Here is a 27,717-nt window from a genome sequence, read left to right as displayed (position 1 = left end):
TGTATTGTACAGTTAAAACCAGAAGTTTATATACACTATCTAAAAAGACACATCTGCATGTTTTTTTTTCACTATCTGACATGAAATCAGAATAAACCTTTCCCGTTTTAGGTCAATTAGGAACTAAAATGATTGATATTTGCCAAATGTCAAAATAATGAGAGAGAGAGAGAAAGGGAGAAATGTTTTAAGGCATTTTTATTACTTTCTGCAAAGTCAAAACTTTACATACAATAAGAATACTATGCCTTTAATCAACATGGGACAGCCCGTATGATGATGTCATGTCCTTGGAAGCTTCTGATAGGTTTATTGGCAACATCTGAGTTAATGAGTTAATTAGAGACACACCTGTGGATGTATTTTAATGCACACCTGAAACACACTGCTACTTTGTGTAGCATCATGGGAAAGTCAAAAGAAATCAGCCAAGATCTCAGGAAGAGAATTGTGGATGCAAGTACAAACAAGATGGAAATGTCCAGCCATTATACTGCTCAGGAAGGAGACAGGGTCTGTGTACCAGAGATGAATGTGCTTTGGTCAGATATGTGCATATCAACCCAAAAATAAAAGCAATGGACCTTGTAAAGATGATGGTGGAAGCTGGTAAGATTGTAAAATTATCCACAGTGAAACACGTATTGTATCAACATGGGCAGACAAGACACTCTGCCAGGAATAGGCCATCATCACTGCAAAAGAAACATAAAAAGTCAGATTAATTTTGGAAATTCACACAGGAACAAATACCTTCATTTTTGGAGACATGTCCTGTGGTCTGACAAAACTAAAATTGAACTGTTTGGACATAATGACCATCATTATATTTGGAGGAAAAAGGGAGAAGCTTTGAAGCCTTGGAACACCATCTCAACTGTGAAACACGGGGGTGGCAGAATAAAGTTGTGGGGTTATTTTGCTGCAGGAGGGACTGGTGCACTTCACAAAATAGATGGCATCAAGAGGAAAGAAGATTATGTGGCCATACTGAAGCAACATCTCAAGACATCAGCCAGAAACTTAAAGCTTGAGCAGCAATGGGTCTCCCAAATGGACAATGACCTCAATGACCTGAAGAATACTGACAAACTGGTTACAAAGTGGCTTAAGGATAACTAAGTCGATGTTTTGGAGTGGCCATTGTGGGGCCCCGAGGCTCGGTGTCGGTGCAGCGGTGCATTACCTTCAGGGACTCCACGCGGCTGGATCTCGTCACAGGTAGGAAATCCTCTATTTTGATTGTCGTGACGCCACTCTCAGAATTGCGGTCAGTGGGGACCGCCACTGCAGGTTAGGGGTGCCTGGGGCTGATAGTAGGTGCAGTCAGTTGTAATAGCCTCCTGAGAGTGAGGCATGCCCCAGGGTCCCGTGTAGGTGTGTGGAACTACAAGTCGCAGAATGACTCACACGCACAAGCAGGATGTCTTTCAGGGGTTTTTACTCACTGATGGTGGCAGGGTGAGTAACCCGGGCGTAGCTGGGATGAACCAGGCTGGAACCAGGTGTCCTTCAGGCTGACTTATGAGGGTGGCTACCAACTCGCCTTCCTTAGCCCGTTGTGTTTTGGGGTAACCCCTGCTTGAAGCCCTGCTGGGGTCGCCCAGGGAAGTTGCTGGTGCCTCTCTCCCCTTCTTTTTGGCCCGTTTGCTTGTAGCCTGGACCAGGTCACTCCGGCTGCTTGCCTCCTGTGAGCTATGGGCCCTCACTTTGGCTACGTGGCTGCGGACTCTGTGGTGTTGTCTTGGGGGTGTAAAGTGCCCCCTCATGCAGGTTTGGCAAAGGAAAGGTGAATCTATCCCTGCACTGGGACCTGCTACCCGTTTGGGCCTGGTATCTCCCTGACAGTCTCCTTACTTTCCACTCCGTTGCTCTCTCTTTAGCCGTGTGTGGATTTCGGGCAGCACTACCAGGTGACCGTTCTCCCCCGTCGGTAGTCACTGCGCGTACGTTGTCAGCCTTGTGTAGAGCTACAGGGTCTGCTTCTGCCCTCCCTGAACTTCACCACTCAACTGTCTTCGGCTCACTCTTCCCTCCTCTCCTGTTCTTGCCTACGTCACCTAGCAACCAGGCTCTCTACCACACCCCTCGAGTGGAGATGGAGGCTTCGCCCCCTCCTGGGATCCCCAGGGGTCCTCTCAAAGGTAAATGTGTGAGACCTGATCACTATGCGCCTGTGTAGTCACACCTCGGTCAGCCTTCTGGATTACCTGTTTTGTACTGTCCCCAGCATGGGTGCAGTACTCAGTGGTGCCTGACCAGGTCAGGGGCGCCACATTCCCCCTTAGTTATCACCAGCACGTCCTCGGGCTGCAAGACAACATTTTAAAATGCGTAAAACAGTAAAACATGGTAAAACGTTTTAAAACCAACAGGTACCATACATCACCACCCTCCACCCACAAGTCCGTTAACCCACCCTAAACCCTCTCAGGCGGCAGGTCACTGGTTTCTTTTGGTAACCAGGTCTGGGCCATCAGCTTCCCCAGACCTTTCTTCCCATCTGCCTCTCCCGTTGGCCGCGCCTTCAGCCACTTCTGGCAGGTTGTAGAGGCGGCTTTCATGGTCTGGTGGTTTCAGGGTATACCTGGCCTGGTGGAGCCGCGCCTTCAGCCACTTCTGGCAGGATGTAGAGGCGGCCTCCACAGTTGGTGCTGACCAGGTACCCTCTTTGTGGTGGAGAGCCAGGCCCCATAAACAGGCGTGCTCCCTGGTAGTGGTCGTACCTCTGGGGTAACTATAAACACTGCGAGAGTTTGTGGCTATAGCCAGTTCATAGCCTTAAGGTTCATAGGTTAAAGTGCAAAAGGGTTTCTCACATAAGTTCATGTGGGCACATGCTTGAACTTGTAAACGTTGCAAAACTGTACTTTAACTTGCTGTACTTCTTACTTTACTTTACATGGACTTTGCTCCTTCTTCCTCCTCACCAGGGCTTGGGCCTGTAGGGCTGTGGCACCTGTCGTCATCATCTGTAGTGGTTTCATCAATGAGTTCTTTGTATTTTCTTTCCTCTTCTTCTGTGTCTGTTTCTTTTTCAGGATTACTGTAGGGACTTCTGGGACATGGTGTAACATCCAGTGCGTACCATCCGCGTTCTCCTTGGTGCATGGTGAATTCCACTGAGTCTCCCATCTGTAGATTTCTTCCTGGATGTCCTCTAGGCAAATGGGCTCTAACATCCCTTCTGTTCACAAAGATGCCTTCTTTCATTCCAGGTACAACTATAAAGCCATATCCTGATTTTAAACTAAAGTCTTCCACTACTCCACGACAAAGTGGGCCTCTGACCTGGGATTTGGCTCTCCTTAAAGACCGTTTCTCTTCCAAGTCTCTGGCTGTTACTTCATCCTTCCTATTCGGAGATTGCTGTGCAGGGGAAAACTTTGTTCTGCTGCGGCGCCGTGTCTTGCGGGCTGGATTCTGCTGGGTTGCTACTTCACTGCTTGCAGGCTCCCAGGCGAGGTATCTGGGCAAATCTTCCTCAGCGGAGGATGTCGGGCCCTCTTCATCCCAGCGGGAGTACGGCAGCATCTCTGGCTCTTGGACTGGTGCTGCATCCACTGCTGATGGCTCTGGGGTCAACTTCTCAGCTTCCTGGCCTCCCCTCCCCCTTAGTTCTTCTGGGCACTCCTCTTGTGGCAGCGCTAGGGATGGATTTTCATCAGCAGGCCAGGGCGGGGGACCCTTTGGCATGAATGTTGCAGGAGTCTTCCTGTGAGTATGCGGAGGGAGCAGATACCGGTCCACCATCTCCTTTGGGAAGTGGGCCTCTAGATCAGCCTTCAGCTTCCAGTATTCGGGGTCCTCCCCCAGCAGGGACTTCCTAGCAGGGACTTCCTTGGGCTGGGGAGCGGTGTCTGCTCTGGCCTTGCAGGCCGGGGTAAATAATTGTACAGTCTTATCTTGGCGGGCCGAGCCTGGCGTGACAGCGGCCTGGACTTGGCGGGCCGGACTGGGCGTCGCTGCGGCGGCCTGGACTTGGCGGGCCGAGCAGGGCATCGCTGCGGCGGCCTGAATTGGCGTCGCGGCTGCGATGGGATCTGTGCAGGGCGGGCTGGGCATCGCCCCTGCGGCCTGGATTGGCGTCGCAGCTGCAGCCGGTCCTTGGCGGGCCGCACCTGCGGCGTGGAGGAGGGTCGCGGTGGCAGCCTGATCTTTGCGGGCCGGGCTGGGCATCGTTGCGGCGGCCTGGGCTCGGCGGGCCGCACCTGGCGTGGCTGCGGCCTGATTCAGCGTCGCCGCGCCGGGCATCTCTCCAGGGACCGCGGGCATGGCAGCAGGGGTCGGGGCACTCACGCTGACAGGGGCAACACAGGACTCACCCATCGGTAACATCATCGGGGTCTGAGTCGTCGCCGCTCGGTCTGGCACTCGTCGTGCGGTTCCCCTCTCATAGGCCTGAACCGCTACAGCCATCTCCAGAAGCTCCGTACGTCCCTCGCTGATCTGCCATACGACCCTGGCCTCCAGTTGGTCGCAAAACTGGGCATGTTCCCGATACCACCAGGCAGCGGAGCCTGGTTCTGGGTCTCTGCGTTCAGACGCCATTTCCTCTGCGTCTCCTTCTTCTAGTAGCAGGCTTCTGGCTCCCTTTCTTTCCCGACGTCTCTGAACGCCTCCGCTCTCATCACTTGCGAGGCCAGGACCCTTCAGGGGATCTCTGGGTAGCCACACCTCTTCGTGGGCGGTAACTTCTCCCAGCGCGGGCTGCTGTTGTTTTTCAGCGCGCTTTTCATGGTGGCAATATGGCGGCGCTTCCAATTTTCCAAGCGGACCGCCCAGGCACATGGTCACCTGTCTGAACAGGTCTAGTCCTTATCCTGTTCGTGACGCCAGATGTGTGGGGCCCCGAGGCTCGGTGTCGGTGCAGCGGTGCATTACCTTCAGGGACTCCACGCGGCTGGATCTCGTCACAGGTAGGAAATCCTCTATTTTGATTGTCGTGACGCCACTCTCAGAATTGCGGTCAGTGGGGACCGCCACTGCAGGTTAGGGGTTCCTGGGGCTGATAGTAGGTGCAGTCAGTTGTAATAGCCTCCTGAGAGTGAGGCATGCCCCAGGGTCCCGTGTAGGTGTGTGGAACTACAAGTCGCAGAATGACTCACACGCACAAGCAGGATGTCTTTCAGGGGTTTTTACTCACTGATGGTGGCAGGGTGAGTAACCCGGGCGTAGCTGGGATGAACCAGGCTAGAACCAGGTGTCCTTCAGGCTGACTTATGAGGGTGGCTACCAACTCGCCTTCCTTAGCCCGTTGTGTTTTGGGGTAACCCCTGCTTGAAGCCCTGCTGGGGTCGCCCAGGGAAGTTGCTGGTGCCTCTCTCCCCTTCTTTTTGGCCCGTTTGCTTGTAGCCTGGACCAGGTCACTCCGGCTGCTTGCCTCCTGTGAGCTATGGGCCCTCACTTTGGCTACGTGGCTGCGGACTCTGTGGTGTTGTCTTGGGGGTGTAAAGTGCCCCCTCATGCAGGTTTGGCAAAGGAAAGGTGAATCTATCCCTGCACTGGGACCTGCTACCCGTTTGGGCCTGGTATCTCCCTGACAGTCTCCTTACTTTCCACTCCGTTGCTCTCTCTTTAGCCGTGTGTGGATTTCGGGCAGCACTACCAGGTGACCGTTCTCCCCCGTCGGTAGTCACTGCGCGTACGTTGTCAGCCTTGTGTAGAGCTACAGGGTCTGCTTCTGCCCTCCCTGAACTTCACCACTCAACTGTCTTCGGCTCACTCTTCCCTCCTCTCCTGTTCTTGCCTACGTCACCTAGCAACCAGGCTCTCTACCACACCCCTCGAGTGGAGATGGAGGCTTCGCCCCCTCCTGGGATCCCCAGGGGTCCTCTCAAAGGTAAATGTGTGAGACCTGATCACTATGCGCCTGTGTAGTCACACCTCGGTCAGCCTTGTGGATTACCTGTTTTGTACTGTCCCCAGCATGGGTGCAGTACTCAGTGGTGCCTGACCAGGTCAGGGGCGCCACACCATCACAGCCCTGATCTCAATCCTATTGAAAATTTATAGGCAATGCTGAAAAGGCTGTTGCGAGCAAGGCGACCTACAAAAATGGCTCAGTTACACCAGCTCTGTCAGGAGGAATGGGGAAAAATTTCTACCAGCTATTGTGAGAAACATGTGCAAGGATATCCAAAACGTTTGACCCAAGTCATACAGTGTAAAGGGAACCTGTCACCGGATGTTCATAATACTTACCTAACGGTCAGTGTGGAGCAGACTGGTCAGATGGGCGTCTCTGTTCTCCGGGTCCCGCCCCTTCTCTTTCGGCCATCTTTGTCCTCCTTCTGAAGCTAGTGTGGATGACGCGTTCTACATCATCTACACTAGCCGACAGTGAGGTCCAGCAGACGCACTTTGATCTGCCCTGAACGGGCAAGGTTTATTCTGATTTCATGTCAGATAGTGAGAAAAACATGCAGATGTGTCTTTTTAGATAGTGGAGGGAAATTTCAACTGTGCAGTAATCCGTTTTGCAGATTTTGTGTAAAGTGGGTTTTCTTGTAAAACTAGCCATTGAGGCAGAACTGTGGTAGGGTCTTCAGCCCTGCCCCGGCCCTCCACTGACACTGGTATCTTTATCCATTTCCCGGTTCAAATTTAACGCTTGCGCTGTCCTAGCTGCGGGCTACACTTGTACACACTGATTTCCTGGCGGATCTGAGGAAATTGAGCAGATTGACCTTCTGGTGGTCTACAGTAAAATAACACAGCGAGATCTAAGTCTGCAAATGCACTGTCATGGGTATCATTTTCTGAAGACTGCCTTGTGATCAATGAGCGCAAGCCCTGTCCGCGGCTAGGATGGTGCAACCGCAAAATTTGAACCTGGAAGACAATAAAGACACTCGAGTCAGCAAAGGGGCCGGGCAGAGCTGAAGACCCTACCCATAGTATCGCCCCATATGCCCGCCCCAATGCACAAAGCTATGATTACAAGAAAACTCAAACACTCACTACATAAAATCTACAAAATGGATTTCTTCACTGCAGGTATCAATTTCATAAGTGTAACAGCACCAATATGGCTTTGTCTAGACTTTAGCTAGCAAAATCCTGCAGATAAGCAATATGCAAATCACCTGTAAGTGTACTGTGAGTGTCATTGCTCTTAGTGCCCTTCAAACCTGATTTCAATATGACTGCTATGTAAGATTTCTCATGATTTTTGCCAAAAAGGTTTTCTTGTTATTTAAGGGGTTGGGGGAAATCACCTATGCAGACATACCTCTACTTTTATATGTAAAAGCATGCTGAAAGGCTCCTTTTAACACTAGAAGTCCCAGAGAGGGGTCATTTAACATTTCTATCCTTGGAACCCAGAGACGGGTCAAATGACCTGAAGGAGTTTAGCTAACATCCTATAATCACCGTCTTTTGTTCTGTAATTAAGGCCATTACTGTCGCACCACAGGAGGTTGTTGTTTTCCATTGAGTTTAGCCATTTAGTTTCTAGTTTGCGCTATTCAATCTGTTGTATTTTGGACTAAGGGTCGTTTGACCCTCTTTCGGGACTTCAGAGGGGAGCTCGAAATTTCTGGGACTTCTAGTGTTAAAGGGATAGTTTGAGATACAAACAAAAGCCATGTGGACAATATAGTTAAACAATAATAAAATAATGTATGCTCACCAACTCACCTCCAATTATGTTCACTTCAGTGGTCTGCAAATGGACAGTAGCCATTGTTAATATCATTTTATGAAGCAGACAAGTGACTAGAATTGCACATCATGCCCAGTCACAGTGATTTCTTTTACCAGACAACATCTTTAAAGAGAACCAACCATCAGGAAATTCAGATATAAAGTAAAGCCAGTCCTATACTGGTCCTATGATGCTGAATGTAAACATAACTTTTGTTTAGAGATTGGAGGTTTTATTTAAGAAATATGTGGAAGTAAAGTTCCAGAAATGCACTGCTATTTGATTGACAAATGCAACAGGAAGGGAATATGTGGGTCGGGTCTTGCAATCTATTTCTGCCTCTGTCTGCTGCCTGGTCTTGTAGCATCCCTGAACCCATCAGGGCACTACAAGGTACTGCACCCTGTCAAAGATGCAAGGCCTACCCCCAGGGACCTGGAAGACCAGTGCCAGTAACAGCAAAACACATTATAATCCCAGTTTTCCTCCATTCCCACAGACTGGTGACAGACTAGACTTGGACCCAATGGATGGCCACCCAGGGGTAGAGCCGATCTTGTCCACTAGACAATGACCAGGTGGGAGGGGACAAACACACAGTCAGTGAGAGTTAGAGTTAGTAAGTGGAAGTAATAGGACACGGACGCAACTGCTCTGACACAGTAGTGTAACGGAGACCTGAGGGCCCAGGTGTGTGGTTGCCGGAGGAGTACGGCGAAGTACTCCCAGAACCATAGCACCGACAGGGCACAGAGCCCTAGGTCAGACAAACGCTCCAGATAAAAATCTGCACAGTGAGGGGACCATCAAGGACCTCACTGACCTTAGAAATCCATGGGGCACCAGCAGTAACGGGAGAGCCAGGGACCGGAACCGAACACCGTCCCTACAGAGTTCACACTGCCACCGTACGGACTAAAGACTGAGAGACTAGCAGGAGGGGACCCTCAGACACTCCAAGCCACAGTGACCCACCAACTTGAGAAAGGTGCAGGGGAAATAAGCCACCAGGTAACCAACCGGCACTGGGACTATGGGAACCAGAGGTGAAAACCAGCCTTCCTTCGGGTACCAGTTACCATCTACAGTGAATAAAGAGAACCAGTTAAACAGTATCCCCTCATGTGGCCTCCCCTTCTTTACGCGCCTAAGTCCATCACCTAACCACCCTGAGGCCTCGGACCTACTTGCGGAGGGCCCAACACCCAGACTGCCATCACATCAGCCTCAGCGGAGAGACTGTGCAGCGGCGGTTCCACCACCATAATCGCAACCCGCAAGTGGCGTCACAACATAAACTCTATTGAACATTCCCCTGTATAGTGACACATCCCAGTAGTATACTGCCCGGGACCGAGTACCCCATAGCCCTGGGCGGCAAGGTCTATTTCCTCCCCCTATTGCCATCATAGATGTTAATTCTGGTGCGTACTTACGTGTCACTCAGACTTTGTCATATATCTGATTGAGTGTGAATGCAACAAACAGTACATAGGAAGAACGACTCAGGCACTACACAACAGATTGAACTCCCATAGACACAATATAAAAATAGGGTTCATGCTACATGGCCTTTCTAGACATGTTACCATATGCCACGATGGGAAATCAAAACTTAGGATTAATCCCATTGAGCAGATACCCCCCTTTGCTCATAACCGTATTGAACTATTGAAGAAAAAAGAAACATACTGGATCTACAAATTGAACACTTTAAAACGCTTTGGTCTAAATGAGGTTACAGATCTATTTTACTGAGGTACTACTTTTAGATATTTATTGTCATTCTAATATTTTATTATTAATTTAGGATGATCTCCGGTAGTTGCTTTTATTCTTATTTTTTATTCTTATTCTTTTTTTATTATTATATTCTTGGTTTTAAGTGTTTTTTTATATGCCTGTTTCTTTTTATCCGTGTATAATAATGTATTTTCTTTTTACATGTCGGGTCTTAAATAACGCAAATTTTAATACATGTACATACACCACCTATTTTACACATATATTTATTCATCATTTATTCATTATTTTTTACACGTATCTACAAAAGGTTTTTAGGATATTTATACTGATCTTGATGCCACACTGTAGGCTTGAACCGGGACCAAGAGGCAACCTCACTTGGCCCGTTTGGGGGATTGTTTTCCCTCCTTTAATCTATTTCGTATTCTCCTTGTTTTCAGCTATATAGGACATTTGGTCCACTAGGGCAGAGGTTCCCAACTCCAGTCCTCAAGGCACACCAACAGTGCATGTTTTCAGGATTTCCTTAGTATTGCACAGGTGATAGTTTAATCACCTGCAAAGGTGCTGAATCCAACACCCATGCAATGCTAAAGAAATCCTGAAAACATGCACTGTTGGTGTGCCTTGAGGACTGGAGTTGGGAACCTCTGCACTAGGGCATGCGCACTATAAATTTTCCCACGCTCCTGAACTTACTTGACCCTGTCATCCTTTCAGAGTTCTCTAAGGAGCACCGGCTTCATATCTTTCAATCGAGCATGCGCACTGAATAGTTTCCCACGGTCTTGAACTCGTTTCACCCCGCTTACTTGTCCGATTCGCTGTTCACTTCAGTGAATCTGTAATTTGAACGGCCTGTGAGCCGTAATAGAATTCATGTTCGTTCCAAGTAAAGTCCGTTTACTATACCTACATATAATTTGGTCCCGTCTTGCTGTCCCTTTTCTAATAAAAATTATACCTTCATACACTGTGGCATATTCTGCTCACAATTACCGTACCTCTCAATTTGAGTCCTTTTAGCTATGTGCTAATTATTGTGGACCGTAATTCCTATATTAGTACACATACATATTTGTCCTTTTATTGATGTTAGCAATCGTGCTGCCTTTAACCCCTAGAATGTAATCACTTCTTCACTGACGCGCTTGCGATAGATTATTTTAATTTCACAGCGTGTATTACTTCACTGTAACTAGCACTTGCGTTCTCCATACTACTGTTTTTTCACACTATTCTTCACCCTGATTCTTTCTCCTGTCCCCCCCTCTTCTTTCCACTTAAGGGGGATGGATACCCTCAACAGGATCGGTTAGTAAACTGATCCACATATAATGAGTGGCACAATCAGCTGCACGTTCCCCGCACACTGTTCCTGGCTCCTGGGTTGATGAATGCCTGACGCTATCTATAGTATTCTAGGCAACCTGCGATACACTGATATATTTGTATGCACATATATAGATACATTTATATACATATATATATATTTTTTTAGAACTCAATTAAACCACTCTTACATATTTTTTCAATACAAATTTTTATTCATTATTTTTAATGTCTTGGGATGAAAGAGAGAGTTTATAAAGAGATAAATTGTATTATTCTTTTATGACAATGTACTACGTCATTTGTGATCTTGAAAGGTATAGATTCCCGCCGATTGTTTTCTTTGGGGGTGTGTCATGATGTCATCTCTAAGGTATATAATGTTGTATAGGCTCTCTATACAGCAGATTTGATGTTCTTTGCCAGTTTGTCCTGAGGAAGGGAGATGTGTCTCCTGAAACGCGTAGACATGTGCATGAAATAAAGCAACATTAATCTTAAGCTTTCAAGATCTGTTGGTCATTGGCGCGGCTTTGAAACCCATCTCTACTGCTCTCTGTTATCTGCCTTATGGGGACCGCTGCTGTGGCTTGGAGTTACATGCTGTTATAGGAGTTGTGACTTTCACAACCCCTTTTGGTGAGTAGTATTGCTCATTTTCTCACCCTGTATATATTGGGGTAAGACCCTATTGCGCTTCTTTTTCCACAGTTTCTCTTAATTCTGGTGCAGGCAGACAGACAGGGGCGGGAATAGATAGCAGGACTCGACTCACATATTCCCTTCCTGTTGCACCTGTCAATCAAATAGCAGTGCATTGCTGGAACTTTACTTGCACATATTTCTGAAATAAAAAATCCAATCTCTGAACAAAAGGTATGGTTACATTCAGCATCCTAGGGCCCGTATAGCACTGACTTTACATTATATATAAAAATTCTGATGGCTGGTCCTCTCTAAGCTGTACTCTGCTGTGAATTATTCTTTTTTTCCACTCTTTTATAATACAGCCATAATTGCAGTTTTATGCATCTTCCCCTAAATCCTAAATTGTATATCTACCTAACTATGTGGGGATATAGCTTTTAATTTTGTCTTTAAACGGGTTCTCCAAAAATGTGATAAAATGGCCCCTGTTATGTAATTCAAACAGCAGCCTGCCATGTGTCAGGACATTCTGAAGTCTGACAACCACAAATCAAGAGATCTGTGTCTCAACTGTTCGAAGAGCTATTGTAAACACAAGTACCACCGTGATCCAAGGAGAAGAGCTGTGATATGAGAAGAAATAAATCTTCTTGGCTGACTGAGCACAAAGGATTTTTATCTTCAGCCTCACTATTCCATAGTGAGTTAGCAGACGAGATATATTTGTTATGTTACAGCCATTTTCCTTGGCTCATGGAGAGATATGTGGTGAACATGCAACTCTTCTCTCAGTTGAGACACAGGTCTATGGGGCTGTATTTCTTCAGACTGCAGCCAATTCTATTATGTGACCAGGACAGGCTGATGTTTAATTATGTGATGGTCATGTGACGACATGGACTCTGTCAGTGCCTAGCATAGGTTAAATTTCTTAAAATTCAGCCAGACATGAAGACAGTTTGTTTATAGATGGGGAAGGCCAGACACCCATTGTATTAAGTGTTTGCTGGATGCGATTTAACTTAGCTGTCTCTTCCTCGTCTCTGCCATTGACCATTATTACTGGGATATTCTGTACACGGCTTGAAATCTAGCCAATAGGAGCCCAGTCTTATCCACCAATCGTGAAGACCCCAATGGTCTGAATGGAGAGCTCAGGGGTATAAGAAGGAGGACTGTCCATTGCCCAGAGAGACTCTTGCTACATGCTAAAAATCTAGGATCTGCGGATCCGATTGGCAAGCCATAGCTGAACCTGGATTAAAACACTACATGGACTTCAGCATCGAATGCAAGGATTCGGCTTTGATATCAAGGACTACCTACGGAAGGAATCCAGCTTGGGATAATCCAGTCATCTGGCTTGCAGACCTCAGACAGCTTCCTAAATCTGGCGTTATTCCATTCTCGGTTGGTGCCCGCCAAAAGCAGGGTGCTGCTGGATGGGAGTAAGTAGCCCTGGAAGCTCCGAGGCACGGAGATTCTAAATCCCTGGTGAGCCAGCGGAAGGGTGAGACTCTGTTGCCTGTTACATTTGTGTGTTTTGCTGGATATGTGTTATGTGCCATTAATTGTTTGGGCATCCAATAAAGTCTAAATATTGTGATTCCCTCACCCTGTGTTGTCTGAGTAGTGTTCTGCCCACGGTTAAGGAGGTCGGGCGTTCAGTTGGGATGAGCCCTGGGCCATGCTGTCATTCTAAAGGTGGCCGGGCCAACGGACGAGAGCACCCACTGACCCCCGTGTCTCCACAGGCCATTTTATCACATTATTCGTGAACTCCTTTATGCAATATTGGTTGTCATATGGCTTCACTAGAAACAAGAAATTGGCAAGTATAACTTGCATATTTGTTAAATTTAGCTTTGTCTTCCAATGCTGATTTTTTTTCTTGCTGGTAATTAGTAAATGTTCTATTGTCATATTAGCTTCTCTCCACAAGATGTCAGCATAATACTTTAGTGAATGACTAGTAGCCATTGGCAATGCCTGGATTTGTATGCCTAATGATACTGTCACTATCGTAGAAGAATATATTTTCTTAAGGCAATGCTGTCACAGACATTGTTAGTACTAGTCACAGTGACAACTATGAAAACGCTATCTGACTATCTGCCTAGACTAGTTATGCTATTGATTTGGAACATCTGCTAACCTTTGCTAACACAGATTTCACAAATGCCTCCTAACAAGAGTTGCCTAATATTAATTCTTCATTTACTATGTATGCTGTGCATATCTGTACCAGCGATGATAAAATATTGAAGTGATTTATACAATTCTGGGATTTGTTAGGTTCCCTCACGTGACTATAGTAATTTACGGTAGATTTGCTTTATTGTTCCATGTTTTATTTGCAGCTCATTTTTTCATTATTGTAGCCAGGTTCTGAGCGCAGGCAGCTGTTTCCGATATCCACACAGGCAGAGAAGTCACTGCGTATAACCTGACAGCTTGAGCAGCAGTTCACTTGTGACCCTCAGCACCACACATGAATTTGCCGGGCTACTTGGCTCTGGGTCCCACCAGCTCCCATCACTATGAAGTACAAAGGCCAGCGCCATGGACTGAAGACAAGTTTCAACTAAAAGTTGTTTTATTTATTCCATCAAAAAATGCACAGGACAGACTGCCAGTGTGCCTGAATCCTCCAGCTAATGGAAGAAAACAGTTTTTACTTGTGATTTATCTTCAGCCCAATGCGCTGATCTTAGTGCTTAATATTGACCACTAGAGCAGAAACAGGACATACTGCTTGTGGCTGAGCGCCTGTCAGCTGCACTGTAGAAGCCTCTGGTTTGCATTTCGTTGTAGGGAATTGGGTACACGCAAACATGTATCAGTGCCACGATGACTCTGGGATAGGGGGGATCCGGGGCCCCTAAGCTGTCCCTCAAGCTAGAGGGCCCTATGCTATCCTTATTCTCAGGGATATCCCTAATGGTGGGGATGCCTGAATCTCCTTCCTGGCACTGCTACTGACCAGCCCTAATCTGTTTCCCCCTCCCTCTCCCCCCAGGGAGGGACAGGACAAGAGTGGCATGAAAGTCACAGATATAGACAGACAAGGGAAAAATAAAACTCTGTCACTCAGCATGCACACACATAGGTAAAGGCAATAAGAGATTCAGGAGGAAACACAAGAGGGGAAACTTCCACAACCGTAACAATCAAAAAGCACAATTTTCACCAGAGAATCTTGGACACCATGCATCACTGATCAACATAGAATCTATAGCTGGCATGGGTAGAAGATTTCACCCTGCTTAACCCCTTCAGCCCCAAGCCTATTTTGACCCTAAAGACCAGGCCATTTTTTTCAATTTTGACCAGTGTCACTTTATGAGGTTATAACTCTGGAACGCTTCATCGGATCCTGGTGATTCTGAGATTGTTTTCTCGTGACATATTGGGCTTCATGTTAGTGGTAAATTTAAGCCATTATTTTTTGTGTTTCTTTGTGAAAAAAACGGAAATTTAGCGAACATTTTGAAAATTTTGTAATTTTCAAACTTTTAATTTTTATGCTCTAAAACCAACGAGACATATGACACAAAATAATTAATAAATAACATTTCCCAGATGTCTACTTTACATCAGAACAATTTTGGGAAAAAAAAAAAATTAAGGAAGTTATAGGGGTTTAAAGTTTATGAGCAATTTCTCATTTTTACAACAAAATTTACAAAGCCACTTTTTTTAGGGACCACATCACATTTGAAGCGATTTTGAAAGGTCTACATGACACAAGACACCAAAAAACAGCACCCCTCAGGCTACTCAAAACCACATTCACGAAGGTTATTAACCCTTCAGGTGCTTCACAGTAACTAAAGCAATGTGGAAGGAAAAAATTAACATTTTACTTTTTGCAACAAAAATGTTAATTTAGCCTCAAATATTGCATATTCACAAGGGTAGCAGGATTAAATAAACCCCCAAAATTTGTTGGGCAATTTCTTCTGAGCACGCAGATACCTCATATGTGGCGAAAAACCACTGTTTGGGCACACGGCAGGACTTGGAAGGGAAGGAGCGTCATTTGACTTTTTGAACAGAAAATTATCTGGAATCGCTAGCCGCACCATGTTGCGTTTGGAGAGCCCCTGAGGTGCCGAAACAGTTGAGCTCCCCCACATGTGACCCCATTTTGGAAACTAGACCCCTCATGGAATTTATCTAGATGTTTATTGAGCACTTTGAACATCTGGGGGCTTCACAAAAGTTAATAGAGTTGAGCCGTGAAAATAATTTTTTTTTTTTTTATCACAAAATTGTTACTTCAACCAGGTAGCTTTTTTTCACAAGGGTATCAGGAAAAATTACAACATAAAATGTATTGTGCAATTTCTCCTGAGTACACAGACACCTCATATGTGGTGGAAATCAAATGTTTGGGCACACGGCAGGGCTCGGAAGGCAAGGAGCGCCATTTGACGTTTCAAATGCAAAATTGTCTGGGATAATTAGCGTATTCCATGTTGTGTTTGGAGACCCCCTGAGGTGCCGAAACAGTGGAGCTCCCCCACATGTGACCCCATTTTGGAAACTAGACCCCCATGGCATAGAAAAAAAAACAGGGTGCTTGCACGAATGTTCTGCAAAAAAGAGGGGGTGGACTAGGTGGGATGGAAAAAAGAAGTCCTGTCCAAAGTCGAGTACGACTGCAGGACGATTGCTGATCAGGTACCTAATTGATCAAGTTTTGTTTTGTTTTTTTTTATTTGGGGTGCACAAAAAAAGCAAAAACTAGAGCAACAATTACGTACCTGATCAGCCAATCACGTAGCTGATCAGCACTTGGCGGCAAGCAGGTGGGGGAGGAGGGGGGGATAGGGAGTGGGAGATGCGATTGGGGATAGTTAGAAAAGAGCCACGAACAATACTTACAGGATGGATCAGAACTGCGGCAGATGGGGGGGGCGGCAGATGGGGGGGCAGCGGCATATAAAGGGAGCATCTGTGAATATGAGACGGCGGCGGCTGGGATAGGGTGGGGGCGGATGGGAGAGGGCGCAGTGGATGCAGGAGCGGTAGAGGATGGGGGGGATGGAAGGGAAGGGGAGTTTGAGGTGAGATTGGGGATAGTTACCCTACAGGATGGATCTAGGCAGCAGGTTCACAGGAGATGAAGGAGGCAGCAGATCGGGGAGGGTGAAAGGTGGTAGAGGGAGCACAGCGAAGATCACGGAGGAGACAGATGAGCAGAGCACAGATCACGGGGTGAGAGGGGAGGGAGAGCGGACAGCAGATCACGAGGGTTACTGGTGAGGGAGCACAGATCACGAGGGTTACAGGTGAGGGAGCACAGATCACGGGGGTGCAAGGGGAGGGAGCACAGATCACGGAGGTTAGAGGTGAGGGAGCACAGATCACGGGGGTGCAAGGGGAGGGAGCACAGATCATGGAGGTTAGAGGTGAGGGAGCACAGATCACGGGGGTTAGAGGTGAAGGAGCACAGATCACGGGGGGTGACAGGTGAGGGAGCACAGATCACGGGGGTTACAGGTGAGGGAACACAGATCACGGGGGTGACAGGGGAGGAAGCACACATCACGGGGGTTACAGGTGAGGGAGCACAGATCACGGCGGTTAGAGGTGAGGGAGCACAGATTACGGGGGTGGCAGGTGAGGGAGCACAGATCACGGGGGTTACAGGTGAGGGAGCACAGATCACGGGGGTGACAGGGGAGGGAGCACACATCACGGGGGTGACAGGGGAGGGAGCACAGATCACGGGGGTGACAGGGGAGGGAGCACAGATCACGGGGTGACAGAGGAGGGAGCACACATCACGGGGGTGACAGGGGAGGGAGCGCACATCACGGGTTTGACAGGGGAGGGAGCACAGATCACGGGGGTTACAGGTGAAGGAGCACAGATCACGGGGGTTACAGGTGAGGGAGCACAGATCACGGGGGTTACAGGTGAGGGAGCACAGATCACGGGAGTTACAGGTGAGGAAGCACAGATCACGGGGGTGACAGGGGGGAGCACACATCACGGGGGTGACAGGGGAGGGAGCACAGATCACGGGGGTTACAGGTGAGGGAGCACAGATCACGGGGGTGACAGGGGAGAGAGCACACATCAAGGGGGTGACAGGGGAGGGAGTGCACATCACAGGGGTGACAGGGGAGGGAGCGCACATCACGGGGGTGACAGGGGAGGGAGCGCACATCATGGGGGTGACAGGGGAGGGAGCGCACATCACGGGGGAGGGGCGGGTAGCCGATCACGGGGGTGAGAGGTGGGGGGGAGCGGGCAGCACATCACGGAGGGGAGGGGGCGAGCAGCACATAACGGAGGGGGCACGCAGCACATAACGGAGGAGAGGGGGTGCGCAGCACATAACGGAGGAGAGGGGTCGCACAGCACATAACGGAGGGGAGGGCGCGGGCAGCACATAACGGAGGAGAGGGGGCGCGCAGAACATAACGTTGGAGAGGGGGCGCGCAGCACATAACGGAGGAGAGGGGGCGGGTCCGGGCAGCATATAACAGAGGAGAGGGGGCGGGGCCGGGCAGCACATAATGGTGGAGAGGGGGCGCGCAGCACATAACGGAGGAGAGGGGGGCGGGGCCGGGCAGCACATAACGGAGGATAGGGGGCGGGGCCGGGCAGCACATAACGGAGGAGAGGGGGCGCGCAGCACATAACGGAAGAGAGGGGGCGGGGCCGGGCAGCACATAATGGTGGAGAGGGGGCGCGCAGCACATAACGGAGGAGAGGGGGGCGGGGCCGTGCAGCACATAACGGAGGATAGGGGGCGGGGCCAGGCAGCACATAACGGAGGAGAGGGGGCGCGCAGCACATAACGGAAGAGAGGGGGCGGGGCCGGGCAGCACATAACGGAGGATAGGGGGCGGGGCCGGGCAGCACATAACGGAGGAGAGGGGGCGCGCAGCACATAACGGAGGAGAGGGGGCGGGGCCGGGCAGCCGATCACGAGTGGAGGGGGCTGGCAGCACATCACGGAGGTGAGGGGGCGAGCAGCCGATCACGAGGGTGAGGGGCCGGGCAGCAGATCGGGGGGAGCAGTGGCACTGTGGCAGATGGAGGGCGGCGGTGGCGGATCGGGAGGCTTTTCGGGGGTTTCATACAGTGCAATGGCAGCACGGCAACTTCCGGGTCCCATGCTCCGGTCACATAACAGCATGGGACCGGAGCTTGTCGCCCTGCCATTGCACTGTATACACTCACTGTGTGTGCTGGCTTGCTGCAGGGACCGACAAGTAAAGCTGATGAGGGCGGTCACCGGCAACAGGTCCACTGTGATTGGAGAGATCGGTCACAAGGCCGATCTCTCCAATCAGAGCTACTGGAGCTGGGGGAGGGTGATCCAGTGAGGTCACCCAGCTCCAGCCAATGGCCAGTGCTATAGCTGCACTGGACAGGGCTGGATTTCAATGTTTCAGTCACTTTAAATGTCTGGAACATTACAGTGGCTGTGATTGGTTGAGCGGCGTTCGTCAGCCAATCACAGCCTCCGTAGGTCCGGGGAGGAGGCACCACCCCTCCTGAGGTCAGGTACAGGTCCCCTCCTCCCCGAATCTGCGGTTTGTGTTAACCGATCGCCGTCACCGGAGGCTCCGGTGCCGCGATTCCGCCATGACGGAAAGATCTGTCCTTGGTCTTTAAGGCCCAGGGCACCATGATGGATCTTTCCGTCCATGGTCGGGAAGGGGTTAAATAGGAGGGGAGCAGATGTGATTGGCCTCCCTACCACTTGTGATCAAAGGAACCTAGCAAGTAGACTAGCAGAGATTAACTCTTGCTAGCCTGCCTATGAACTCCACAACTGCTCCAGGCCATAAACACAACTTAAGCTCAACTTTCACCAGAGAGTCTGGGACAACTCACAGAACAAGATAGAATAAACTATAGCTGGCATGGGTAGAAGGATTCCCCCAGCATAAATAGGAGAAGAACAGATGGGATAGGTCTCCCCACAATATGTGACTAAAGGAGCAAGCAGACTTGCAGAGATTAACTCCCACTAGCCTGTCCATGATTCAGCACACAGCACGGTGACGCCCGAATCTACCTGTGTTGATCCCAGACACCAGAGAAACTATCGGCTGGAGTGTCAGAATCAGCAATGTGAACAGAGTTCAACGCTGCCATGATATTCCATGAAGTTTGGACAAAACTTCGTGTGACAATCAGCCTCTCATTGAAGAAAATCTTTTTTTCCCCTCCATATGTGGACTAAAGCTGGGGATGCATTGTTTTTGCTTTGCAAAGTGTTCATGTGATCTGAATAAAGTTCACCAAATAGATGTAATGCCTCTAAATCCATAGATTTTGGGACCAATATTAAGATTCCCCTACCAATGTCATGAAGGTTTGAGACTTCAAGCCTCAAAGTGGTTGTTCACTTCTGGTGATAATTATTATTATTAATTATTATTATTATTATGCTATTTAAATTCATGTTTTTGTTCACATAAGTGGGCAACTCTTTAATGTTCTGACACATTTTCATAAACTAGACCCCATTGTGTTAAATCAAGTATTAAAATGGGCTGGACCAAGAGAGTTAAGAAGAACCAAAAATGGTAACCAAACAAATGGAATTTTAACTATGGCTTATAGATCCCATAGCCTTATTGCCCAAACCCTCCTCAAGCTTCAAAACCACACCAACTTTAAGGAGTCCTGTGCAAAGGCTATCTTTATGAGATAACTCCTACTTTGTGAAGTCAACTTAATCGACATCATCTGGACTCTTCTGGACCTTTCAAGTGACCAATCCATTAGAAAAATCGAGGGATGTTGGCAGGATTTTGTGTGAAACGGCCTTCACCTTAGTGTCTCCAGCTCTCCTCCCCAGCCATTATCTAAATGACGATATGAATAAATAAACATAAATGAGCCCGGTGAGTGCCATTGTTTTTTCACACAATGGATAGTTGCGATAAACTGTATTTTTTAATTTGAAAACTAGAACGATTAACCCCTGGATAACTGCAGATGAAAGAAAGGTTGCTTGAAATTGCGAGTATGGGCTTATGTTCACGTTGCGTAATTTAATGCGTTTATGCAGCGTATTGCACTGCAGCGTAAGCGTATGTGTCCTGCGTCCCCAGCATAATCTATGAAGATTGTGCATAATACGTGCTCACAATGCTTTTTTGAATGCAGCGATTTGAGTGTCAAAAATTTGACAAAATCACTGCGTTTAAAAATGCAGCATGTCAATTATTCCGTGCGCTTTGGATGCTGCTCCCACTCTGTCTATACGAGAGCCAGCATCCCGAGCGCATGAAATACAGCATCCATTATGCAGTGTTTCTTCAGCGATTTGAATCGCACATGAGCTGTCAAATCACTGCAGAATTATCTGCAGTGACACGACAACGTGCGCACGAGCCCTTAAAAGAGTGCCGATCATATAATGTTGTCTCATACCTCATTATGATGGCCTATACCCAGGCTTGTTACTAAATCCAGCTCTACTGGATATCCAGGGCACTCCATACAGTTCTGGTATATAGCAACACATGTCCAATTCAATATCTGTCTGCTTTCAGTGTGTCAATGTGCAGCAGCCCCGGGGTTGAAAAAATGGTTGTTCACTAAGCAGACACCAGGCTCTGAGAGCCTTATTCTTTAAAGGGAATCTGTCAGCAGGTTTTTGCTGTGTAATCTGAAAATAGCTTGAGAAAAGGGTTAAAACTCTGTATTCAGTGATGTGTTACCTTATCAAGCTGTGTGCTATTGTTTACTTTAGACCACACCTCCTTCTCTGATAAGCAGCTCACTGTCTTTAGACAATGTACACAGAAAGCTGTCGTGTAGGCGGGGTTAGTTTTCTGAGCTCTGCTGCATTGCTACATCTAAACTCTAATTGTGTCATAACCGCTGCACCCAGTAAATTGAATGATACATCATTGGATTCAGGATCTTTTTTCCTACATTATACTGCCCTTAGATGAGGTAGTACAGACTTGGTGACAAATTCCCCTTAAATCTTTGCCAGAATTCACATTGCATTAACCTCTGTCTGTGATGCTTGGATTTAAGACTTATATTATATGAAAATGATATCCCTAAAGCTTCTTTTCACAACATTTTGTGCTTTTGACCTGGAAACGCCAATATGTTCCTCCAGTAATGCAGTTTTTTGTCAGACGAAGAAATAAATTATAGTGTTGAACTGTAAGAAGGTTTAGCTGAAAATACAGTAGACCCTGATGTCCATGCACCAATAAGCCTATTGTTCTACATTCTGTTACTGAGAAGAAGGGAGACATTGCGGAAGTTACTTTACATTTCTTGTTGTGAAGCCGCGATTGAATTGAGCACCAAAATCAATAGTATATTAGGCTGATACATTGAAATATACAAGGCTTTTCTCAAACAATCAGTAAATGGAAAGTGCTAGGAAAGTAGAGCTGCTGTCATTTTAAATTAAAATAGGCACAAGTTTTTATTCTGTATGTAAATTGCTTTCTCCAGTGTTAAGCATGCCCACTGAGCATGTGAGTGATCCACTCCTATGGCAAAAAAGACTCCCTCCCATCATTTGTATAAAGATGTGCAGTATTTTATGATATCATGAATGTCATCTTCATAGGTTTTTTCATACCTGATGTTTTATATTGTAAATAATAACAATAACAATAATAATAAATTAGAATTCACATGCAAGATCTGATCAATACATTAAAAGTGTGTTTGCCATGCAAGGTTAAGTTGTGCATGCTATGTTGGAAAATGATGCAAATCCTTCCCGCTGTCAGAAAAAAGCTGTTTAGAACATTTCCATACTGATTGCATAGAACAAGAGATATTGATTGACATACATAATAGATAATGCTGAAAGCAAGACACAAGTCTGCAGAGTTCAATCTCGCTGTTTCCTTGAGAAGCAGCCACCAGCATGTTCATTAGAGGCAGACATTTCCATACAAAATAAGAGAAAGATGGGTAATAAAATATGACAAATAAATTAGAGCCCTATAACTGTGAAAACTAAACATTAAGAGTATTTATATTTTTTTTTAGCCAGAAGTCCCTTATTTTTACAGATGGGTTATTACTTTACAGAGTTGTTGGGAACTCTGCTCCTCTCCTGAGTAGGGTCACTATATTAGAGATCCTACGAGACCATTAGGCCGGGGTCACACTGGCGTATAGCGTCCGATGTGAGAGAATCCAATGCGATATGATGATGATACTCAGCTCAGGCTCTGCTCCTCTTCTGAGTAGGGTCACTATATTAGAGCTAATACAGGACCATTAGGCTGGGGTCACACTGGAATATAGCATCCGATGTTAGAGAATCCAATGTGATATGATAATGATACTCAGCTCAGGCACTGCTCCTCTCTTGAGTAGGGTCACTATATTAGAGATCCTACAAGACCATTAGGCCGGGGTCACACTGGCGTATTGCGTCCAATGCGAGGGAATCCGATGCGATATGATGATGATACTCAGCTCAGACTCTGCTCCTCTCCTGTGTAGGGTCCCTAGACCATTAGGCCGGGGTCATACTGGCGTATGGTATCCGATGCGAGAGAATCAGATATGATATAATGATGATACTCGGCTCAGTCTCTGCTCGTCTCCTGAGTAGGGTCACTATATTAGATATCCTGCGAGACGCTAAAGACCACGTCTCACTAAGCGACATCGCTAGTGATATCGCTGCTGAGTCTTGGTTTTTGTGACGCAACAGCGATCTTGCTAGCGATGTTGCTGTGTATGACATCCAGCAACGACCTGGCCCCTGCTGTGAGGTCGCCGGTCATTGCTGAATATCCTGGACCATTTTTGGTCGTTGCTCTCCCGCTGTGAAGCACACATCGCTGTGTTTGACAGCGAGAGAGCAACGATCTGAATGTGCAGGGAGCCGGCTTCTGCGGACGCTGGTAACCAAGGTACACATCAGGTAACCAAGCAAAGTGCTTTGCTTGGTTACCCGATATTTACCTTGGTTACCAGCGTCCGCAGCTTCTAGAAGCCGGCTCCCTGCTCCCTGCACACGTAGCCAAGGTACACATCGGGTAACTATAAGCAAAGCGCTTTGCTTAGTAACCCGATGTGTACTATGGTTACCAAGCACAGCATCGTTACACGGGTCGTTGGTGGCTGATCTCTGATCGCTGTGGAGATCTGCCTGATTGACAGCTTACCAGCGACCATGTAGCGACGCTCCAGCGATCCCTGCCAGGTCAGATCGCTGGTGGGATCGCTGGAGCATCGCTAAGTGTGACGGTACCTTTAGGCTAAAGTCACACCAGCATATGGCAAGAGAGTTGGATTCTACATGGTAACACTCTGCTTAAACTCTGCAGCGAGCGTGAGCCAAGTGTTAATATACTGGGCTCCGATTCTCTTGCATACGAGAATCGTATCACAGGTGTGGTGGAGAAGATGGAGAGAATAATTTTCCCATCTTCTCTATCCCTGTATATATCGGACTGTATGTGGATTTAATCCGAGTGCAGTCCGATGTTACACTCATACTCATAGATTTGTATGAGTGTGTGTGATCAGAGATCTACTGCCAATCACAGTATCCTGCATTTTTTTGCTTATGCTGAATCGGCATGAGAATAAATTTACTTATTATAATATTGAAACGAGTGCTATCCGATTAAACATCAGGTAGCACTCAGCCCTGTTATACGCTGGCTATACGGCAGTGTGACTGCACCCTAAAGCGGGCTTTACACACAGTGACATCACTAGCGATGTAGCTGGTGAAAGCACCCGCCCCCGTCGGTTGTGCGTCCCGGGCAAATTGCACAACATCACTTACACCCGTCACACATACTTACCTGCCTAGCGACGTCGCTGTGGCCGGCGAACCGCCTCCTTTCTAAGTGGGCGGTTCGTTCAGCGTCAAAACGGCGTCACTAAGCGGCCGCCCAATAGAAGCGGAGGGGTGGAGATGAGCGGGCCGAACATCCTGCCCACCTCCTTCCTCCCTCATTGGCGGTGGCTGCAGGTACAATGTTGTTCCTCGGGTGTCACACATGCGATGTGTGCTGCCGCAGGAACGACGAACAACCTGTGTCCTGCAACAGCAATGATAATCGGGATAGGAACAACTGGACAACGATCAACAATTTGGTAAGTAATTTTGATTGTTAACAGGTCGTTCCCGCGTTTCACACGCAACGACGTTGCTAACGAGGCCGAATGTTCATCACGAATTCCGTGACCCCAACTATATCTCGTTAGCGATGTCGATACGTGTAAATCCCGCTTTAGCCTGATACCGAGTGTCATCTGTGATCAACTGATTATATATTGTACTGAATAAACTCAACAAGATGCAAAAAGAATATATATTTAGTCTGTAATAACTGATGTTCAATATGTGAGCCAAAATACTCTATCTTCACATGATGACGTTAGACTTGGAAGCTGGACCTTCATGTGTTTTTATTTGAATAAATCAATAAAAGTGATATTCTTTATTATATATGCCTCACACTATTAAATAGCCGTGATGCAGCAGTTCCCACAAACTGCCTTAAGAATCCATGATACAAAAGTCGGCACATCACTTTGTTTTCTGTTTGCTTTTTATCAGTTCATATTTCATAAGTATACATCCAGTAATTTTGATGTTTTAGATTGAAGAAAAGGGTTAATCTGCGCTTCCAGAGGAAGATCACTGAAGATCAATGGAGATTAAAACATCTGACTATAAAGATCAGCAGTCTGATTGCTCATTCATTTCTGTTGATCAGAGCTACACAGCTGAGATCACCAGAAATGCTTGTCTCTTGTAACAGGCAGCACTCGGCCGGCTGTTACAGGAAATGAGTCATGTGAGCTACAGGAGTCATCACATGACCCTGTGCTACCATGGCAACCATCGGCTCACAGTAATCACATCACGGCGCCGCCGGCAGAGACGGGTGAGTGAACATTTATTGTGACGGGCATTTAAATTGTGCTGTCACATTTTGACAACGCGATTTAAGGGGTTAACAAGCATGGGTAGATCGTGGATTCACCCCTGTCTGCAAGGCACGTCAGCTGTTCAAATCAGCTGACATGTGCAGGAATCACCGCCGGCTGCCTGCAGTAACCACAGGTGATTACACCTATATGGCTTAGGTCGTTAAGGGGATAATGTGGTTTTTATAGTACATAAAATCTTTGCATATAGACAACAGTGTGTGTGTGGTAAAAATAAAACATAACATTTGGTATAAATAGTTAAAAAAACCCCGTATAAATAAGGACAAGAAAATAATCACCAGGTACTCGAGATTCTCAAAGTTAGCTAGGGATTAGCCCTACAGATCAGCAGAATATGACCCTACAATTCTCATTAGCTCCTGCCCTTGCAGAGTAAAATTCACAGCCCACTCTGATAGTAAGGAGACCCTATACTCTCCCTATATGCATCTCAACACATTTCTTCCATTAGGATGTATCATAGGGTCAGCAGCAAAGATTATAAATAAATAGGCATAGTATATGGGAATGATGAGCATAGAATTGAAAATCTTAGACTCAGTGCACATGAAATACAGGAGATATAAGGGTTGTCCAACATCCATATAGCCTTTAGAAAAATAAACACAAGGTCAAGCCCCATCTTTGCATTGTCGAGTTGTGTTTTCTTGTCTTTGATTATGTTTCAATACATTTTCATTTTGCTGTGACAAATCTGTAAATATGGCCTTGATTTCAATTTGCCAGTGTACTCTCCAGCCACTTAATGAACCGAGTATATAAGATAAAATAAAATATATGTCAGTCTTTATTTATCCATAGCTGGGAAATTCATTACTGCAATTTACAAAGTTTGCAGAAATAAAACTTCTTCTTGATATTAAATGAGGGGTTTTATTTTATTATATGGCAGAACTACTGTATCAGGACTTTTATAATGACATAGAAAGTAGTGGTCCACATGGAATATTCTGAAAATTATTACATTTCGTCAAAGAATAAAAATGAAGAAGTACGGCAAAATCCAATTTTCAGGTCAGTAGCAAAATCATTCCCAATGACCGCGACAGACTTCTACTATATGTGCAAGAAAAAATAAAAGAAGAAAAACAAGTGGACACACTAATAGAGTCCAATTCCAGAAAAGAAATCATTAAATCAATATAGTATAATATATATATATATATATATATATATATATATATATATATATATATATATATACACTGCTCAAAAAAAAATAAAGGGAACACTAAAATACCATTGTGTTGTTAAAGTGTTCCCTTTATTTTATTGAGCAGTACATATATATATATATATGTATATATATATATATATATATATATATATATATACATACACACACACACACATATATATATATATATATATATATATATACAGTTAGGTCCAGAAATATTTGGACAGTGACACAATTTTCGCGAGTTGGGCTCTGCATGCCACCACATTGGATTTGAAATGAAATCTCTACAACAGAATTCAAGTGCAGATTGTAACATTTAATTTGAAGGTTTGAACAAAAATATCTGATAGAAATTGTAGGAATTGTACACATTTTTTTACAAACACTCCACATTTTAGGAGGTCAAAAGTAATTGGACAAATAAACCAAACCCAAACAAAATATTTTTATTTTCAATATTTTGTTGCGAATCCTTTGGAGGCAATCACTGCCTTAAGTCTGGAACCCATGGACATCACCAAACGCTGGGTTTCCTCCTTCTTAATGCTTTTCCAGGCCTTTACAGCCGCAGCCTTCAGGTCTTGCTTGTTTGTGGGTCTTTCCGTCTTAAGTCTGGATTTGAGCAAGTGAAATGCATGCTCAATTGGGTTAAGATCTGGTGATTGACTTGGCCATTGCAGAATGTTCCACTTTTTTGCACTCATGAACTCCTGGGTAGCTTTGGCTGTATGCTTGGGGTCATTGTCCATCTGTACTATGAAGCGCCGTCCGATCAACTTTGCGGCATTTGGCTGAATCTGGGCTGAAAGTATATCCCGGTACACTTCAGAATTCATCCGGCTACTCTTGTCTGCTGTTATGTCATCAATAAACACAAGTGACCCAGTGCCATTGAAAGCCATGCATGCCCATGCCATCACGTTGCCTCCACCATGTTTTACAGAGGATGTGGTGTGCCTTGGATCATGTGCCGTTCCCTTTCTTCTCCAAACTTTTTTCTTCCCATCATTCTGGTACAGGTTGATCTTTGTCTCATCTGTCCATAGAATACTTTTCCAGAACTGAGCTGGCTTCATGAGGTGTTTTTCAGCAAATGTAACTCTGGCCTGTCTATTTTTGGAATTGATGAATGGTTTGCATCTAGATGTGAACCCTTTGTATTTACTTTCATGGAGTCTTCTCTTTACTGTTGACTTAGAGACAG

At 46.5% G+C, this 27,717-nt stretch overlaps 1 protein-coding gene across 2 annotated transcripts in view; it reads right to left on the bottom strand.

The window, feature by feature from the left end:
* The window catches only part of AADAT (aminoadipate aminotransferase), a 177,077-nt gene that overhangs the window by 111,929 nt on the left and 37,431 nt on the right, over positions 1–27,717 (bottom strand). Inside the window, exon 2 of one of the 2 annotated variants that reach the window (XM_075335007.1) lies at positions 20,074–20,220. The exons of the other annotated variant lie outside the window; for it this stretch is intronic. Within the exon in view, the coding sequence (XP_075191122.1) occupies positions 20,074–20,137 (64 nt within the window). The 5' untranslated portion in view covers positions 20,138–20,220. The remainder of the gene's footprint in view (positions 1–20,073; positions 20,221–27,717) is intronic. 2 annotated transcript variants of the gene reach the window in all.

Source organism: Anomaloglossus baeobatrachus, chromosome 1, assembly GCF_048569485.1.
Source record: "Anomaloglossus baeobatrachus isolate aAnoBae1 chromosome 1, aAnoBae1.hap1, whole genome shotgun sequence".
In the NCBI taxonomy this organism is placed as follows: domain Eukaryota; kingdom Metazoa; phylum Chordata; class Amphibia; order Anura; family Aromobatidae; genus Anomaloglossus; species Anomaloglossus baeobatrachus.
The sequence above is the reverse complement of the archived record's forward strand: the minus strand, read 5'-3'. Positions and strand labels throughout refer to the sequence as shown.